Consider the following 21006-nt stretch of genomic DNA (forward strand, 5'->3'; position numbering starts at 1 on the left):
ACTCATAGGTGGGAATTGAACAATGAGATCACTTGGACACAGGAAGAGGAGCATCACACACCGGGTCCTATTGTGGGGAGAGGGTGGGGGGGGAGGGATAGCATTAGGAGATACACCTAATGTAAATGAGGAATTAATGAGTGCAGCACACCAACATGGCACATGTATATATATGTAGCAAACCTGCACGTTGTGCACATGTATCCAAGAACTTAAAGTATAATAAAATAATAATAATAATAAAAGGATGGAAACAAAAAAAATAAAAGAAAAGAAAAGGACTCACGAGTGGGATATGTCATTTAACCTTCCAAAAGAACCCAAGATGGAGAACCCAAGTACATTTTTGGAAAAATTCTAGATTCTCAGTTGGTGCTGGCTCAATTCTAGTGTTTGGATCACAGACATTTACATTCCATCTCAAGGATTTCCCCATACCACCCTTAACTCTCTCCACCTGTGTTTTTCCAGTGCCACAGCATGCAGTCTTACTTCTCTGTCCTCCTCAAAGCCCACACAAATAAAGCCCTCTTTAAGATCATCCTACTGTCAACTAACTTTCCATCTCTCTGTATTAAGACTTCTAGAATTTGCCTTTAGCTCCAAACACTTTGAACTCAGGACAAATGAATTTTATTTTAGGGCCTCAAAGACCAATTAAAGAAAGAAGTATGCAAATTAAATGACATATATTCTTGTCCAGTCACCGAAGATTTCTTTTCCTATTTATCTTCTCTGGTAATAAAGGGTGAAACTGCCATCTCAGCCCCAAACTAGCTTCAACACTGGTCTGCAGCACACCACTCTACTTTCCTCTTTAGGCTCAAATTTCAATCTTTAAAGTCTCAATGTAGTATAAGAGAGTTAAAAAAAAGACTGGAAATCAGATAGTCTGTTTTCTGGTTCTGACTCACTCTGTCCTTGGGAAAGTTACTACCATGTATGTTAAAGTATATGACCTTTGAGTGGTGGTTTCCCAGCTATGCTTCAAGTAATCTGTAGACTTGCTGAGATCATCATTTCCCACCATGTGATAAAAATTCAAGTTGTCTAAGGAATATTTGTTTTAGCTGTTTTCTACTGATTTGAAAAAAGTTTGAAAAGCACTTATTTTACAAATGAGGGACCAGTGTTCCAATGAGGTAAAGTGGTTTATTGAAGCTCGCATAGCTGGTAGCTGCTCAGTGCAGAAACAAGACCAGAATATGTATCCACATTCTCATTCTCTATAGTTTTTTCTTTTCTATTGCACTATTTTGTTCTGCTTCACCTTAGGATGAAATCCATTTTAGTCAATCTCAAGTTATATTGCAACCATTTCAGAGAAGCATAATCATCATTACATATAAAGAGCCCATTTGATCATTGCTATTTTAATTCTTTCCAAATTAAATTTTCTGTTTGGTTTTGCTGGCATATAGAAACACTTTTTCCTATAATAAACTTGTGTAGATAAATCATACCAAATTCATTTATTAATTCTAATGTTTGTAGATTCTTTTGAATTTTCTACATACACAATCACATTGTCTACAAATAACATTTCTTAAATAGTTACCAATAAATATTCTATAATCAAAAACTAAGAATCTATACATTCCTAAGGGGGGCAGCAATTTTAAGTAATTAATCTAAAGGATTCTTTAAAATTGAGAGATTTCTATGCAGTAGCAATAGCTACTACAGTAACCCTTGACTTGAAAACTCACTGAAAATTCAAGACTCTGTGTAACATCCAACACCCAGGGTTTCAGGGTTACTGCTGATTGGTGTAATCATTTGCAGAGTTCAAGTTCCAGAGAACATTTATTTTGACAACACTCTAGGTGTTGCTAGGCCTCTGGGATATGACAGCATTACCTTGTGTTAGCTAGCAATAAGAAAAGAAGCTTTGTTTGGATTAACATATATACCCTCTTCATTGTGCATATCTATTTTTTCCTAAATAATTTACAGGTTAGGTCCGAGGACACCACAAACTCTCCTTAAACGTGAGTAATATGATGATTTCATTTTCAATCTTAATATTTCAAAATTGTTAATCATGTTTCCAACAAAATTACCATTTCATTCACAAAAATACATAACTCAGACTATAACCATTTCTTTGTCTTTCTTTTTTTATAATCGCTTTGCTTAAATCTGAAAAGAATCAGAGGTCGTTTTTTAAACAAATGTCATTCCAGAGGACATTTGAGATCAAGTTTCTCTAGGAGTTAAATTAGTTAAAAGTAAAGCAAACATACTCTTTAGCTAAGGTCAGTCATGCGCCTGGACTACCCAGCTTACCTTGACTATAGTAAATGTCCTTTCTTGAGCCTCTGGGCATGCATAAAAAAAAAAAAAGAAGAAGAAGAAGAAGAAATAAGAAATTTAGTAAGTGTAAATGGAGATGTAAAGCAAGAATCTATAGTTGGGGATAAACTAGAGCAAATCTGTTGGGTAAGATATGGTGAACTGCCTTGCAGACAAATGGTTCATGTGAATGAAATACATTAGTAGGTGACAGGTTAGAATAAGATGGGCTTCATTTTAATTGAAATTCTCTAAATGCTCATAAAGCTATCATCAATGGTTCAATGGGATCACTGATTTTTGGAAAACTCAAGAGAGTATGGCAACTATGAGAAAACTGCAGAATTTCTGCTCTTCTACATGGCACTGAATTGGAAGACTTTTTCCTATCTTCCTCTATTCACTGAACATTCTTTTATTCTATGTTTGTATGAAAATTGTAGAGTAACGGGTAAAATGCCTGCATGTAATTTTAGATACCACCAAAATGCCTGGAGATGTGGAAATTAATAAATAAGAAACCATATGATACGATATGCTAGGTCATCATAACAAAAAAGTTCAGAGAAGTAATTATTTTCATTTGAATAAAAATTGTTGCTGGGCATGGTGGCTTGTAATCCCACCACTTTGGGAGGCTGAGGCAGGTGGATCACGAGGTCAGGAGTTCAAGACCAGCCTGGCCAAAGTGGTGAAACCCCAAGTCCACTAAAAATACAAAAAATAGCTGGGCATGGTGGCAGGTGCCTGTAATCCCAGCTACTTGAGAGGCTGAGTCAGAGAATTGCTTGAACCCAGGAGGCTGAGGTTGCAGTGAGCTGAGATCACGCCATTGTGCTCCAGCCTGGGTGACAGAACATAACTCTGTCTCAAAAAGTAAATAAATAAAAATAAAATTGTTTTAACATAAAACAGTTTTTCTTCCTAACAATAGAATATTAAAAAGGAAAAGCTACCAATTAGCTCTTTCATTAGTACCTCATCAAGTAAGTTTTAATGTTTCCATCTTATATCAGGCTCCATATTGCCTCAAAACAGTTACAGCTTAAAGAGAGATCAGAATATTTTATAAGGGTTCTGTTTTTGCAGTTTTTGATGATAATTGGAATAAAACTCACCCATACATTTCAAGCTTTTGGACGTTAAAACATAGTGTCTGCTGAGAACTGAGAACTAATAATCTCTTGCAATTTAACTTCTCCAAATTATTTACATGAAAATTTCACAAGAGGCTTTAAGAATTTGTTTTCTCCACAATTGAGAGAAATATTCTGGAAGATATCTGTCTCATCCAACATCTAAAAACAAAAAAAAATAGACAAAAAAGTATCTATTTAGTTTTTCTTGCTGAAAAGATCCCTGTATGAGAAGATTCCAATTTTGGCAGTGGGGAGCAAGGGTGAAGGGTATAGGGAGGTGGTTTCTCTAGTCTATCTAGTGGTTGAAAGGAAAGCTTCACATTATTTGGGAGCCTCAGCTCCCAAGGGCCCTGAAGCCAGTGAAACACCACCCAATCTTGAACTCAGGTTGGATGTTTGGGACTCACATCATATGTCTGATCAAAACCTAAATTCTATCTGGCTATTCTTGTCCCAATACCGTGTGATTCTGTGTTGCTGTGGAAAACCAGGAAATGCGAGTTACTTAAGGGTGAACTAGAATCACCTTGCAAGTGGAGTGGGAAAAAAAAGCCCCTCATTTTTTTTTATTATACTTTAAGTTCTAGGGTACATGTGCAGGTTTGTTACATATGTATACATGTACCATGTTGGTAGGCTTCACCCATTAATTCGTCATTTACATTAGGTATATCACCTAATGCTATCCCTCCCCCTTCCCCCCACCCCATGACAGGCCCCAGTGTGTGATGTTCCCCGCCCTGTGTCCAAGTGTTCTCATTGTTCAGTTCCCACCTATGAGTGAGAACATGCGGTGTTTGGTTTTCTATCCTTGCGATAGTTTGCTCAGAATAATGGTTTCCAGTTCCATCCCTTTTTTTGGCTGCATAGTATTCCATGGTGTATGTGTGCCACATTTTCTTAATCCAGTCTATCATTGACGGACATTTGGGTTGGTACCACGTCTTTGCTATTGTGAATAGTGCCACAATAAACATATGTGTGCATGTGTCATTATAGGAGCATGATTTATAATCCGTTGGGTATATACCTAGTTACGAGATGACTGGGTCAAATGCTATTTCTAGTTCTAGATCCTTGAGGAATTGCCACACTGTTTTCCACAATGGTTGAACTAGTTTACAGTTCCACCAACAGTGTAAAAGTGCTCCCATTTCTCCACATCTTGTTCAGCACCTGTTATTTCCTGACTTTCTAATGATTGCCATTCTAACTGGTGTGAGATGGTGTCTCATTGTGGTTTTGATTTTTGTTTCTCTGATGGCCAGTGATGATGACCATTTTTTCACGTGTCTGCTGGGTGCATAAATGTCTTCTTTTGAGAAGTGTCTGTTCAGATGCTTGCCCAATTTTTGATGGAGTTGTTTGATTTTTTCTTGTAAATTTGTTTAAGTTCTTTGTAGATTCTAGATATTAGATAATCTTTGTCAGTTGGGTAGATTGTAAAAATTTTCTCCCATCCTGCAGGTTGCCTGTTCACTCTGATGGTAGTTTCAATTGCTGTTCAGAAGCTCTTTAGTTTAATTAGATTCCATTTGTCAATTTTGGTTTTTGTTGCCATTGCTTTTGGTGTTTAAGTCATGAAGTCCTTGCCCATGCCTATGGCCTGAATGGTATTGCCTAGGTTTTCTTCTAGGGGTTTTATGGTTTTAGGGCTAACATTTAAGTCTTTAATCCATCTTGAATTAATTTTTGTATAAGGTGTAAGGAAGGGATCCAGTTTCAGCTTTCTACATATGGCTAGCCAGTTTTCCCAACACCATTTATTAAATGGGGAATCCTTTCCCCATTTCTTGTTTTTGTCAGGTTTGTCAACGATAAGATGGTTGTAGATGTGTGATATTATTTCTGAGGGCTCTGTTCTGTTCCATTGGTCTATATCTCTGTTTTGGTACCAGTACCATGCTGTTTTGGTTGCTGTAGCCTTGTAGCATAGTTTGAAGTCAGGTAGTGTGATGGCTCCAGCTTTGTTCTTTTGGCTTAGGATTGTCTTGGCAATATGGGCTCTTTTTTGGTTGCATATGAACTTTAAAGTAGTTTTTTTCCAATTCTGTGAAGAAAGTCATTGGTAGCTTGATAGGGATGGCATTGAATCTATAAATCACCTTGGGCAGTATGGCCATTTTCACAATATTGATTCTTCCTATCCATGAGCATGGCATATTCTTCGATTTGTTTGTGTCTTCTTTTATTTCATTGAACAGTGGTTTGTAGTTCTCCTTGAAGAGGTTCTTCACATCCCTTGTCAGTTGGATTCCTAGGTATTTTATTCTCTTTGAAGCAATTGTGAATGGGAGTTCACTCATGATTTGGCTCTCTGTTTGTCTGTTATTGGTGTAATTGTTAGCTTAAAGTCTGTTTTATCAGAGACTAGGATTGCAACCCCTGCTTTTTTGTTTTCCATTTGCTTGATAGATCTCCCTCCCTTCCTTTATTTTGAGCCTATGTGCGTCTCTGCAAGTGAGATGGGTCTCTTGAATACAGCAAACTGATGGGTCTTGACTCTATCCAATTTACCAGTCTGTGTCTTTTAATTGGAGCATTTAGCCCATTTACATTTAAGGTTAATATTATGTGTGAATTTGATCCTGTCATTATGATGTTAGCTGGTTATTTTGCCCATTAGTTGATGCAGTTTCTTCCTAGCATCAATGGTCTTTACAATTTGTCATGTTTTTGCAGTGGCTGATTCCGGTTTTTCCTTTCCATGTTTAGTGCTTCCTTCAGGAGCTCTTGTAAGGCAGGCATGGTGGTGACAAAAATCTCTCAGCATTTGCTTGTCTCTGAAGTATTTTATTTCTCCTTCACTTATGAAGCTTAGTTTGGCTGGATATGAAATTCTGGGTTTAAAATTCTTTTCTTTAAGAATGTTGAATATTGGCCCCTACTCTCTTCTGGCTTGTATAGTTTCTGCTGAGACATCCGCTGTTAGTCTGATGGGCTTCCTTTTCTAAGTAACCTGACCTTTCTCTCTGGCTGCCCTTAATATTTTTTCCTTCATTTCAACTTTGGTCAATTTGACAATTATGTGTCTTGGAGTTGCTCTTCTTGAGGAGTATCTTTGTGGCATTCTCTGTATTTCCTGAATTTGAACGTTGGCCTGCCTTGGTAGGTTGGGGAAGTTCTCCTGGGTAATATCCTGCAGAGTGTTTTCCAACTTGGTTCCATTCTCCCTCAGGTACACCAATCAGACATAGATTTGGTCTTTTCACATAGTCCCATATTTCTTGTAGGCTTTGTTCATTTCTTTTTACTCTTTTTTCTCTAAACTTCTCTTCTTGCTTCATTTCATTCATTTGATCTTCAATCACTGAAACCCTTTCTTCCACTTGATCGAATCAGCTGTTGAAGCTTGTGCATGCATCACGTAGTTCTCGTGCCATGGTTTTCAGCTCCATCAGGTCATTTAAGGTCTTCTATACGCTGTTTATTCTAGTTAGCCATTCGTCTAATCTTTTTTCAAGGTTTTTAGCGATGGGTTCAAACATCCTCCTTTAGCTCAGAGAAGTTTGTTATTACCGATCATCTGAAGCCTTCATCTCTCAACTCGTCAAAGTCATTCTCCATCCAGCTTTGTTCCGTTGATGGTGAGGAGCTGCATTCCTTTGGAGGAGCAGAAGTGCTCTGATTTTTAGAATTTTCAGCTTTTCTGCTCTGGTTTCTCCCCATCTTCATGGTTTTATCTACCTTTGGTTGTTGATGGTGGTGATGTACAGATGGGGTTTTGGTGTAGGTGTCCTTTCTGTTTGTTAGTTTTCCTCCTAACAGTTAGGACCCTCAGCTGCAGGTCTGTTGGAGTTTGCTGGATGTCCACTCCAGACCCTGTTTGCCTGGGTATCACCAGTGGAGGCTTTAGAACAGCACATATTGCAGAACAGCAAATGTTGCTGCCTGATTGTTCCTCTGGAAGCTTCGTCTCAGAGGGGCACCTGGCTGTATGAGGTGTCCGTTGGCCCCTACTGGGAGGTGGTGTCTCCCAGTTAGGCTACTCGGGGGTCAGGGACCCAATTGAGGAGGCAGTCTGTCCATTCTCAGATCTCAAACTCCATGCTGGGAGAACCACTACTCTCTTCAAAACTGTCAGACAGGGACGTTTAAGTCTGCAGAAGTTTCTGCTGCTTTTTGTTCAGTTAAGCCCTGCTCCCAGAGGTGGAGTCTACAGAGGCAGGCAGGCCTCCTTAAGCTGCGGTGGGCTCCACTCAGTTTGAGCTTCCCAGACACTTTGTTTTCCTACTCAAGCTTCAGCAATGGTGGACGCTCCTCCTTCAGCCTCACTGCTGCCTTGCAGTTCGATCTCAGACTGCTGTGCTAGCAGTGAGCAAGGCTCCATGAGTGTGGGATCCTCTGAGCCAGGCATGGGATATAATCTCCTGGTGTGCCATTAGCTAAGACCATTGGAAAAGTGCAGTATTAGGGTGGGAGTGTCCCAATTTTCCAGGTACCATCTCTCACGGCTTCCCTTGGTTAGGAAAGGGAATTCCCCAACCCCTTCCACTTCCCGGGTGAGGCAATGCCCTGCCCTGCTTTGGCTCACACTCCGTGGACTTCACCCACTGTCTGACAAGCCCCAGTGAGATGAACCTGGTACCTCAGTTGGAAATGCAAAAATTACCTGTCTTCTGTGTCACTCATGCTGGGCGCTGTAGACTGGAGCTGTTCCTATTCGGCCATCTTGAATAATGCCCAAAAGCCCCTCATTTTTATGACTGAAATAGTCTAGGGCTATAGCAGCATATCTATGAGTTGGAGTAAAAAGCTTGGGTAAAAAGCATAGGTAGTATTTTCAATTTCTGTCTACCCTCCCAGACAGTGATAAAGGCTTCTATTTCTTTGTGTCTCATTCAATGCCTAGCAGCACACAATGAATACTCAAATGCGTGTTCATTCCATCTTAAATTGAAAGACATATTCAGCCATATGTCAAAGGATTTGGTTGCTTTTATTCTGACATTTTTCTTTGAGCTTGTAGAAGAGTTTAAAAAGCTTACTGATTTATTAACAAGAAATACCTTAGTTTCTGAACATACTGAATAAACAATTTTTATATCTGATCTCAAGCTCTTGGCTTAAACCAAGATTTATCAAATGATGAACCCCATTTATTTTTACTGAGATATCCTTTCATCAAAACTAAGAAACATAAACTAATCACACACTAATATAATCAGAAACTCATCCTCTGAGACATGAGAGAGCCATATTTTAGCAGGGCAATTTGGAAATATCTATTAAAAATATGTGACCAACAGCTACTATTAAATCTGTAACATTCTTAAAGTTATTACTAATTTGAAAAGCTAGTATTTATTGAGTAATGATTCTATGCCAATAATTGTTCTAAGCATTTTACATGAACCTTCTTACTTAATCCTAACAAAAGCTTTATGAGGTAGGTATTACTCTTATTTTATAGATAGTGAAACTGAGACAGAAAAATTAGGTGAATGATATTTGACTCTTTAAAGTAAAAGTTACTACTTTATTAATTACAGCAGAATTATTGACATATACATATATAATCATGTTGCATGTTTCATTAGGGATATAACGATCAAACTGGAAATAACGGGGAGTGGGTATGGTTTTGCAAGTAACTCATGGATCTTCAAGACCATAAATGGGAACCACTGGTCAAAGATTTTTCTGTTCAACCTCTTGTGGTCTGAGTGGTGGAGCTCCAGGCATCTTGATGCTCCAGTAACACAGTACTTAGGATTGTTAGAAACTCAGTGAAGGGCTACACCTCGTTCAAGAACCAGGGTTCATGAGCTCCTCCTGACCTGCAGCCTCAACACTATTGCACTGCCTTGAGCCTCATTTTATCTCCATAAAATGAAGACCCTTTCCAGCTCTTATTTCTCTGGCTCTATATGGAGTCAGTGAACATTCTCTTTAGCAGGTTTCCAGCATGTCAGGAAATGAAAAAGAGCATCCAGAGGAATGATCCAAACTTCTTTCCCAGTCCCAGAAAAGTAGGAACAGCTGAAATGTACTTGAAGCTATTGCCCACACAAAAGGAGCAGGTGTTTTGAGAAGGATAAGATTGTGTAAGTCTAAAATACTTTTTGGAATGAAATGGATTACAAATACATGCTACATACTTTGTCTTGTAGCTTATCACTAACCGTTTGAAGAAACTTACTAGTACTGTAGGTTGTGCCTATGGTAATCTCCACACTAAAAATCTTTAAAAATAGGATTTGTACTCATGAGCATGTGAATTTGTAAGTGTTGACTTGCCTTAAGGAAGGCAGAAAAATGCATATATTTTCTAAAATCACATTTGAATCTGTGACTCAGGATGACTTGTGAAGGTTTACCCTCAAAAAAGCATTTGATATGTGGTATATATTCTTTCATTTTAGGGCCTGGAGGCTCTCCAAGCATGGCCAGACACTCCATCTTGTACTTCATCCTGCTGAGTGCTCTGATCAACAAGGGCCAAGCCTGCTTCTGTGATCACTACCCATGGAGTCAGTGGTCCAGCTGCTCAAAAACCTGCAATTCTGGAACCCAGAGCAGACACAGGTGGGTGTGAGCTTCGTAGCTTTTCTTTGTGCCCTGGAAGGACTGGAGGATGAAGTCAGCCACATCAGAAGTTCCACACTAAGCAATGGGGGAAAAAAACATATATATATATCTCTCTCTCTCTCAAAGTAAGAACTTACGAATTTGGAGGAAATTTGAAGTTTTTCTCTTATGAGGTTGAAAGGAAGTCTACTTTTGTTCTCTCTACAAAAACGAAGGGTTTCAAAGAAATTTAATTAAGAATTCATGCAACACTTTCAGTTGACTATTCAACTTGCTTAGAATCACTACCCAAGCTTTTTTTCAATCAGCATACAACTCTGCTTGCCTACAGTTAGCGAGTTAATTATAGAGAATTTTCTACTCGTTAAATCAAATCTAACAGGACCTCAATTGAGCAGAACTGCTAGCTATTAGCTTGATTGTTGGCATATACAAAATGGCAACAAAACTCTTCTTTCTTGATAACATTTAATAATTCAGTCTTTTCACCAATTCAGACTTCTCATCCCCCACAGTTTCTTTAACTCTGTTAAATGTTTCTGTACCATGGAGTTGCTCACATGTTAGGAGAGAAAAGCATACATTTAATGTGTTTTCACCATTACAGAATCTTTTAGGATCCTCATTTTAGAAAATTATGTTTACATATGTAGTGTGAATCTCATTAAAATTACCGATTGACTTCCCCAATAAACTATCTACTACATATGTGAAAACAGATTTGTTACAATATTCCTCAGTAGCTCCCTGCTGCCTACAAAGAACAGCAAATATTCCTGGCCAGTCACACAAGCTCCTCCCTGGAGAGCTACCTGGACATGCTCTCTTCTACCTCAAATCTTTGCACATGTCACTTCCTCCAAATTCCCTTCCCTCTGTTACCCGGAGATTTCATGTGAATTATTCAGGATGTTTCTCTCGTCAATTTCTCTTTGAATCTTTAGCCCCACAGCACCCTGTATTGTCCTCCTCAAAGCAATTTGCAGGATCTTTCTCTCCTTTCATCTTTCCTTGCCTTCCAGTCCATTCGAGGAGCTCCAGCATGGCTGGCTTCACAGTGTAACATGTGCAGTCACACAGGCCCCACACTTAGAAGGGCTTCATGCTTGGCTTAATGATCTGCCATTGCTGCCCTGAAGTTCTTAGTTTTGAGCAAAAGGTTTCCTATTTTCATTTTATACTGAGTCTCACAAAGTATGTCCTGAGTTCTATTAAGTGATGAGAACTGCGTATATGCCAACCTGCCTAATTTTTCCATGAAAATTTTCTTTCTTTTCTATTTATTGTAGTTAATGCTCAATGATACTTTGATTATGGAGCAGGATGTATGGTGAATACACTCATTCTAAGCAACTTTTTCTTCACTGTTACAGACAAATAGTAGTAGATAAGTACTACCAGGAAAACTTTTGTGAACAGATTTGCAGCAAGCAGGAGACTAGAGAATGTAACTGGCAAAGTTGCCCCATCAACTGCCTCCTGGGAGATTTTGGACCATGGTCAGACTGTGACGCTTGTGTTGAAAAACAGGTAGGCAATCATGGGCATTTCCAGGAAATACAAGTCACAGTAGAGGGCTCTGATTCCCTGACACACTTAACAGCACAGTAATGCTGAATTACTTCAATTTCTGAAAATCAATTGTCCCAGCTTCCATTGAGGGAAAATTCCATTTAACACTTTTGTGGGGGGAAGAGGGGATTTATTTATTTATGTATTTTACTGTCATATGAACACAAAAAGGAAATTTTGCTCCCAGTATTGGTATTGTACTTACACAGTTCTGAATTCTACTACCTGTGCCTTCTGAGAATTCTGAAAGCAAAAGTGTATACAGATTGAGTAATCCTTATCTGAAATGTTAGTATCAGAAGTGTTTTGGATTTTGGATGTTTTTTGAATTCTGAAATATTTGCATATACATAATGTTGTAGCTTGGGGATGGGACACAGTCTAAACATGAAATTCATTTATGTTTCATATATACCTTATACATATAGCCTGAAGATAATTTTATACAATATTTTTTATAATTTTGTTCATGAAACAAATTTATGATAAGTATTTACATATACAGTACTCCACTGTGGCATCATGTTGGCACTCAAAAATTTTTAGATTTTGGAGCATTTTGGATTTTGGGTTTTCAGACTAGGTATGCTCAACTCGTACTAAACAAAACAAAACAAAACAAAAAAAACTGGGTTTCAGGCCAAGGTTTTAAACCAGACAGAAATGACGGAAATGAATCAAAACCTTGACTCCTTGCCCTTCCTCTACATTCCCTCTCCTCACAGCAGTCCCTCAATTTGTTTATTGTTCCTGATTGGAATATTTACCCACCACACGCTCATTCCTGTAAGGGCATTGGCCAATGTGAACCACAGTCAGGGTTGTGCTGAGCGTTTACATAGCAGGGAAGAAAAAGAAACTCATCTGTGGAACACCTACTTTCTAACAGGAACTGTTCTAGCTCCCTTTCATGTGTCATCTTATTCAAACTTCACATCATATTGGGTTTCTCTACCCATTTTACAGATGAAAAAGTTATTGCTCATTTGGGGTTAAGCAATTTGCCCAAGAATACACCCATTAATTAATAAATTGAATTTTTCTGACTTCAAAGTCAGTACTTTTTAGTCCTATCATATTTCTATTCTCCCTTGACTCACCATTTTTTTACTTACCATTTAAAATCTTTTTAAAGTGTAGACTACATTAGCATTGGCTTTCACAGGGACTTTCTTATGCAAAAGAACCTCAAAATTATTTCACATTTATCCCTTGACATTATCTTTAAGATCTAGGAAAGGCTACTGTTATGGCCTAGAGGAATTTACTGTACTCAAGAGACTCTCAGCAAACATTTATACATTTTATTTTGAAAATGTATAACCCATATGGTTTCAGAGTTATAAGAAGCCTTAGAAACCTTTTTGACTCACTTCCTCATTTTACTGGTTGGGAAACAGAGGCCCACAGAGGTGGTTACTTCCCTAAGGGAGCATAATAATGGAATTTGAAGAATCATTAGTAAAATTTAAGAAAGGTTACTATAAGAAAAATCACTATTGTGACTGAGAAGCCCAGTTTTCTTAGATACATTTTGACCTTGACCCTGCCTCAGAGTTTTATCTTTCTCTTCTTTCCTTTCAGTCTAAAGTTAGATCTGTCTTGCGTCCCAGTCAGTTTGGGGGACAGCCATGCACTGAGCCTCTGGTAGTCTTTCAGCCATGCATTCCATCTAAGCTCTGCAAAATTGAAGAGGCTGACTGCAAGAATAAATTTCGCTGTGACAGTGGTAATGTATTTTTGTGAAATGTTCAGTCCGCACTAAAAACAACTTAACTAAATCAAAGTTACTCCAATTGACTAACAGTAGAATCCATCACAGAGAAATCCCACCACGTTTTAAGCAGAGTGTAATGGAGTGTTACGCTGCCAATTCCCAAGATATTCCACTGTAAAATTATGGTTTTTCAGTTATACCATTTTGACCACTTACCTGATATGCACAAATCTATAATCAGGATAATTTTAAAAGAAATTACGTATTTTAAAAGATTTTTAATATAATTTATTGTGACAAGAATATTAAAATATCATGGTGGAAGATGACTAGAGATGATGTACAAAACTTTCTTGACTGGCTCTAAAATTAATTCCAAACGAGTAAGTCAAAAGCACATACACAAATGAGCATGGCTGTGTTTCGATAAAATTTTCTTTACAAAAGCAGGTGGCCATAGTTCAGGTTAGTTTTAGCCCACAGGCCGTAGTTCATTGACCTCCTATCTAAACAGTCAACTTAAAGTTACAATAAAATTAAATTTCAGATGAATGAAATGTCTATCATTTCTGTGTGCTCTGAGATATCCTGAAAAGTGAAGTATTTATAACTAGATAGCAAATTTCCAATTCCATAGAAAATTGACCCAAGACCTTGGAACCCATGTTTTCCCCTCTTACTCCCTGCCTCCTGCCCTCAGCTTTGCCAGCTTTTTCTGAATGTCAGACAGGAATGCTGGGGTCAGGGTTTTCCTCTATCCACCTCCACCCCAAACCTGGAATATGAGAGTGAGATTTGGGTGGGGAGATATACTTTGTGCTTATATAAATAAGGTCATGTCACAAATTGACAACAGAGGAAATCAGAGCAAAATCCCGATGACAATGGCTGAGGGTAATACAGACCTGATCATTATATCCAGAGTATCAAAATCAAGATCTAGAACTGAAGTATAACTATTTGAAGCTTGAAAGATGGTTTTTACCACATATAAGCAAAAAAGACTCTTTTATTCAGTAGATGATAAATCTATGAAAAATTACAAAAGAGCTGCATTCAGGCCAAAAATTCTCAAAGTTTGAGAAGCCTTGAGATGCATCAATGGGTCACCAATTTATAATGAACAATTTTAGAAAGGTTAGCAATGTAAGCACAGCTGATCACCAGTTCATCAACAGTTATGTCCATAACCACTGATTTTCAAATAACTGTATTATGAAGACGTGTCTGTAATGATTGGTAAGCAGCTGCTACTCCGTACTCCCTGAGTAACCCATGCCCTGCTTTCCGGAGCCCAAAGTCCCTAGATATTTTCATGATCCAGGAACTGATTGGTAAATCCCTGGCACAGATATAGTTGGCATACATTCTGACTGGGTGATGCCATAGGCTTTTGGTTGTCAAATATTCCATTGAAGATGGTATACTATTTTGCTCTCCTCTTGCTTTTGCGTCTACTAATGCCACTGTCAATGGGAATAAGAGGTTTATGAATGATTGTTTTTCTGACTCAAGATGATACTTGGCCCTCAATTAACAAAGAACTATCTCTCCTGAAAAGATTGACCATCTTGCCTTTCCTCCATTATGACTAATGTTCAGAGTCTCCCAAGAGTCCCCAAGACTAAATGGATTATTTTGATATATACATGGATTTTTAAGAATTACCCTTTAGGTTAATTCCCATGCAATATACCAACTCTTCTTTCAGAGCCCTAATTTTAAGCATAAAAGCCTAGAGAATTTGCAGCTGGTTTTAAAAAATAATACAGTATTACAGTGACACAAATCGCTTCCAATGGATAGGAAAAACGTGCAATTTCTAAGTGATTGCATGGTTCCAAGTACAAATGTATATATGCATGTGCTGGCTAAGCATGCTGACTTCTGCAAATCCTGCAATATTCAAACTATCCTTTAATTTCTCATTCCTTCTTTGGTATAGAATATATTTATGGCTTACAATATCTCTCCCCTTATGCTTTCTATTCCATAGAGTTTTTATGGCCTGAAACCATTCTCAACCATGACACGTCAGGCCTATTCCTAAACATCACTCAAGAGGTATCCTCTTCCCTTCATCCCTGCCCTTGCTAATGGACTCTCTAAGATATCACTATAAGTACTAAATGAATAGAATTTCTTTATTCTCACAAATCTGGTACTCTACTCACAAAACTAAGCTAATGAGAACTATATTATACATGTGTATCCCTCTTTCTGTCTAATAAAATGTGATTTTAGTGTAACCATATCAAAAATAAACCTTTGCTTAAATTTTAAGTGCTAGGTTCAAAACTTTTTTTTTTTTTGTCTTTTTTTTATTATTATTATACTTTAAGTTCCAGGGTACATGTGCACAACATGCAGGTTTGTTACATATGTATACATGTGCCATGTTGGTGTGCTGCAAAACTTTTTTAAAAATGTAATGTGTATAGATTCGTATTTTAACAAATAGCCTCTCTATTTCAACCTAAAATGCCCATTCTCTTCTGCTCTGAAAACAACACAAAACAAAAAAAAAGCTAGAAATGCACTGTTTAAAAATAGAGCATCTTTCAGGTTAAGTCATGGGATGAACAGACATTCAATTCAATCTGTATTTTCAGTCCTGTGTGATTATGGTTCTCGTAGCTATAATTCTTTATAATAATAGTCCTGACATAATGCAAAATGGAAGATGTAATTATTTTAATTACACTCTACCTTCTAAGTGAAGATTACTAACCAAAAAAGTTGAAACCAAGTACTTTCTTGGGAACCCGCTATTAATTAAAAAAGAATTAATTCAACAGAATGCCCAATTTTGCCGAGCATTTTAGTCAAAATAGTCATGCACAATTGTAGTGAGATGCTAATCACATCTTAAAATAATCCACCAGATAATCTCAAGTAAAACCTTTAATCATTGTCAGTTGGGCCTGTACATACGGGTACAGATGCCAACATCATTGACTACAGGCAAGAAGGTAAAAGGCAGGAGAGGAGATATCTGTCATTGCACATAAGTATTTCAATTTCTGTAATATATAGTTATACACTGATTCCAAGGATCCTTATGAAATTCAGTAAGTCAAAAACGGAAGGTAATTATTTGGGTACATTGAATTTGTACCATTTTCTAAATTTGCTCACTCAACTTGCTACTGTAGTATTTAGACACTTAACTTGTCCAAAAAATAGATACAGCAAATTATATGCAGTAAAACAATTATGTATAGTAATTATATATAGTAGAATACATAGGATATATTTAATAAAATCTGTACTAATTATACGTAGTGAAATATGATTCTAAGTATGCGATTTTGCTTTGACAAATTATACAATCATGTAAACAACCCTATGTCAAGATATAGAAAATACAGATTTCTATATCAAGATATAGAAAATTCCCATAAGCCTAAAAAGTTCCCTCCTTCTCCTTTCTAGTTAGTTCCCCCTCCTTCTTCGTGGACATTATATAAAGGAATCACATGACATGACTCACGTGTCTGGCTTTTTTCACCCAACATAAAATTTGAGAGATCCAACCATGTTATTGTGCGTGACTGTGCATCTGTGTGTGTGTCTATAAAATTACAGGTTTTTAAATCAAAACAATGACCTTGAGTCTCCCATCCTGGATCAAAACAAAATTTTGAACCTCCTGTTAATTTTCTCCTATGGAACATGATCTCTATAGCATCTCACTGTAATGGCAATGATATTCTAAGTGTACTTCTCTTTTTAAAGACAATCGGCCCATAGCAACTAAATAATTCTGTGGCAACCCTTTTAATCTTACAAGTGGAAATTTATCAGTTTATCACTCCATTTTTATGTGCTCCTAAAACTCTATCAAAAATAGTGAAGACTTGCCTTCAACTTCACCTTGAAACTTAAAGCATTTGTGTTTCAAATTAATAAATATTTTCTAAAATGATAATTTGTTGCAATGATGATGTTTGCTTTTCTTGACTAGGCCGCTGCATTGCCAGAAAGTTAGAATGCAATGGAGAAAATGACTGTGGAGACAATTCAGATGAAAGGGACTGTGGGAGGACAAAGGCAGTATGTGCACGGAAGTATAATCCCATCCCTAGTGTACAGTTGATGGGCAATGGGTATGTAATGTCTTTTTATCATCTTGGGGAGAACAGGTATCAGAATCAATGAGTCAGAAGGAGCAATAAGATACATCATTGTCCATCTTCCTCATTAACTTCTTACTACTCCTACCAGCCCTATCTCTGATACTTAGAGGCCATGATCCTCACTCCTGAGAAGTAAAAGTTAGCATTTTCACATACAGTTTGTGCCAGGCAATGCTATGAGCCCTTCATAAACATGGCTTGTTTTATTTCTCATATATCTCTCAGAAAGCTTTGGAATGGATTAGAGCAGACTGGTAGAAAGCCCAAGCCAGGAGGCACCAGGGTGGGGTCCTGGAGCTAGGCCTTGAATGGGTGAGTAACCACTCAGAAATGTCAGGAGCAAATGTAGGAAGAAGGTGTGATAAAAGTATGCCTATGGGTGGCTTGAAAGCCAAACACTAGAGAAACAAAACCAGTCTTCCAGCATGAGAAGCAAACCCAGAGTCCAATAATGAATGGTAAAGCCAAAAGGAAAGAAGTTAAGCAAACATAGAAAAAAGAGAGGGCTAAGCAACAAGGGTGTGAAAACGTAAGAGGGTAGGAGGTGAAGTGAATATCGCTAGGTATTCTCTCCCATAGGCTGTGTGATGTGTGGGTAGGTCAGTAGAGCCCAATGGCAGAGGCCAGACCTATATTACTATCCAGTCTCAGCTTACAAACTGAGAAATGAGTCCCAGAAAGCTTAAATAACCTGACCAAGTCTACCAACGAGCAAATGGTGGAACCAGGTTTCAAAACCAGACTTCAAAACCCAGGCTTTTCTCACCATTTCATGCTGACTCAGGACTACATCCACCTTACAAATGAGACATTTTGGAAGAAACCTCAGGAGATCACATAGCTCTTTCTCCTATTGTTCCTACTACAGGAATGCCCAATTATGAACACAGTGGGGGTTTTACAAGGGGTTGTAAATTCATTAGACTGAACCAGTGTCTTGAAAGATGTTAGGAAATATAAGAGAAGGCTATCAAAACAGAAAAACTGAGCCTAAATTTGAAGCATAAGAAAAATCAGTAAAGATAATCTATCCTCTTCCCTTTACATAATAAAGAAACCCCTCTTAAATGTTTGGCCAGAAGGCCGAAGTTTGCTATCAATTTCTATTGCTTCATGCTGGACTTTTAAAAATTAGAATCTTCACTTAATGCTGCCAGAGTTGCATAATATGAAACCTCGAGGCACCAAAGACAAACAGCCACAATTGCAAATACAACCTCATTTGATTTAGAATAAAACCCAGAAAATATTGAACCAAACCCAAGGACACCAGTAAAATGGAAAAACCACTAGTCTGAAAGTAAGAGGAACTGGGTTCTAAATAACTCAGCTGGTTCTAATGTAGAACTAGAACCAGTTCTACATTATGTCACTACACCACAGCTGAGTTATTTAACAACTCTGGGCCTCGGTTTTCTCATCTATATGGTGGATGACTATAAACTGATGTGAGGTTCTGTTCTAAGAATTTCTAATTAGTGCTGATTTCGATGAAAGTGCTTCAACAACATGTTCTTATCCATGTGCAGAAATGGTTTACTTCTCTTGGTTTGCCTACAATAAAACGTCAGCCAAAAACTCCCACTGATAATCACATCTTCTAATGTTCTGACTGATGAAGGGTGACATTACAAAATCACCCTTTTGTTCAGTTGATCTAAACTCTAGAGTTACAGATGGGGAGGACCACATGCTATGTGTACTTTGGCTGAAGGACCATGTGGCCCTCTGCCAACCAGAGCTGTTGTCCCAGTGATTCTCAGAAATGAGCAAAGCCTGCTGGCTCAGGACAACCAGTCCTCTCCTTGCCTCCCCAGGGACTGAGAGTTTTGAGAATTGCTTACTGTAATCTTGTTCTAATCTGCTGGCCTTAGAATCTCTGCCTCTCCTCTATATCCTGCTCCCCAACATATTTCTAACCACAAAAAAGTAGCTCCCTGAGTGACTGTCCTTCTTTTTAAATGATACTTCTCCATGAAAAATTTTAACAAGAGATATAAAAATTTCTACATTGCCAACATCAGTCACTAGGTCCTAAATATGAAGCAAGAATCAGGCAATAATATCTGTTTTCACTCAGGCTTACTGCGTGTATTGATACACACACAGTTGAAAGGACACATTCATCTATGTGGCAAAATACTGAGACCTGTGAGCAGGGATCACACACATACATATGTGAAAATTCATGCATACACACAAATATATATTTTTGATTTATATATTTCTAGTTATATTCAAAAAGTTACAAAGTATGACACATAAATCAGTTTAGATCAAAGCACTTTAGAAACAACTCTGTATGTGAAACACTAAATTATTTTAAGTCAATATCAACAACTTGAGAGGAGGAAGGAAAGAATATAACGGAAAATTTCTTCATCGCTTGCTTAGCTCCTAAAAGATTTCTCAGGCATGGTCTGCTGGAAATACCTCCATAAAATCCTATCTTCAGATTCTCCACAAATAGTTGGTCACCTTCGTAGATTCCTCGTGACCTGAAAGCCATTTTTCTCACGCCTTTTTTCGCTGATGTACAAACATAAGTACATAGTGTAAAGCAGCATAAGGTCAATAGTTTTTTAGTCCTCACTGTTATGCTTTCAGCTATTTGAATATAATATGCATCTTAGACAACCCACAGAATTCACTCATTTTAAAAAAACAACCTTATTGAGATGTAATTCACATGCCATACAATTCACCCATTGAAAGTGTCTAATTCAATCATCTTTAGCATATTCACAGACTTGTATAACCATCACCATGATACAACTTTAGAATGTTTTCAACATACCCAAAATAAAACGTTTGTACATATTACATATCAAGCTTCATTTCTTTCCCCCTTCTACCTGACTCCTAACCCTAGGAAACCACTAATTCACTTTCTGTTAGAGTAGATTTGTGTATTCTAGACATTTCATAAAAATGGGATTATACAAAATGCCGCCTGTGTCTGCCTTTTTGCACTTAGCATAATGTTTTTAAGATTCATCTATATACTCACAATTGGTACTACAGAAATACAAAGGATCATTAAAGACTATTATAAACAGCAATATGCCAACAAATTTGAAAATCTAAAAGAAATGGATAAATTCCTGGATACAAAAAAAAACTTACTAAGATTGAATAAAGAAGAAACAGAAAACAGACCAATCGTGAATAATGAGATTAAATCAATAATAAAAATTCTCCCAACAAAAAAAAAGCCCAGGACTGGATGGTTTCACTGCTGAATTCTACCAAATTTTGTAAGAACTAATACCAATTATTATCAAGATATCCCCAAAAATCAAAAGGGAACTTTTCCAAACTCATTCTACAACACTAGTATAACCCTGATACCAAAACCAGATAAAGATGCAGCAACAACAACAACAAATTTACTACAGGTCAATATCCCTGATGCAAAAATCGTCAATAAAATAGTAGCAAACAGAACCCCATAGTACATCCCAGATATCCACTATGATTAAGTAGCATTTAATCCGGAGATGCAAGGATGGTTCAAAATATTCAAATCAATAATGTCATCACATCAACAGAGAGAAAAAAACATCTGATCACCTCAATAGTTGCAGGAAAAGTATTTGATAATATTCAACAT

General features: G+C 37.5%; 1 protein-coding gene and 1 long non-coding RNA gene across 2 annotated transcripts in view; one reads left to right on the forward strand and one right to left on the reverse strand.

Annotated features, from left to right (window-relative positions):
- LOC116274888 overlaps window positions 1-3497 on the reverse strand; it is a 53811-nt gene extending 50314 nt beyond the window's left edge. The window contains exons 1-2 of the long non-coding RNA XR_004183700.1: window positions 3414-3497; window positions 2290-2321 (exon numbers count right to left, since the gene is read on the reverse strand). This is a non-coding gene — a long non-coding RNA (uncharacterized LOC116274888). The remainder of the gene's footprint in view (window positions 1-2289; window positions 2322-3413) is intronic.
- On the forward strand, window positions 1761-20444 carry LOC116274887 (complement component C6-like). The gene is made up of 5 exons (XM_031666136.1): window positions 1761-1991; window positions 9800-9962; window positions 11339-11495; window positions 13122-13266; window positions 17222-20444. Exons 2-5 carry the CDS (start codon window positions 9820-9822, stop codon window positions 17413-17415), a joined length of 639 nt encoding a protein of 212 aa, XP_031521996.1. The 5' UTR covers window positions 1761-1991; window positions 9800-9819; the 3' UTR covers window positions 17416-20444.
- Window positions 20445-21006: the final 562 nt, after the last annotated feature.

This window comes from Papio anubis, chromosome 5 (assembly GCF_008728515.1).
Source record: "Papio anubis isolate 15944 chromosome 5, Panubis1.0, whole genome shotgun sequence".
Taxonomy (NCBI): Eukaryota; Metazoa; Chordata; class Mammalia; order Primates; family Cercopithecidae; genus Papio; species Papio anubis.

What these genes read in the sequence shown, in the direction of transcription:
- LOC116274887 (XM_031666136.1), top strand. Translation starts at nt 9,820, where the DNA reads ATGGCCAGACACTCCATCTTGTACTTCATCCTGCTGAGTGCTCTGATC. An exon ending in GGAACCCAGAGCAGACACAG is followed by an intron (nt 9,963 to 11,338) that starts GTGGGTGTGAGC and finishes TCACTGTTACAG; the next exon opens with ACAAATAGTAGTAGATAAGT. An exon ending in ACGCTTGTGTTGAAAAACAG is followed by an intron (nt 11,496 to 13,121) that starts GTAGGCAATCAT and finishes CTTTCCTTTCAG; the next exon opens with TCTAAAGTTAGATCTGTCTT.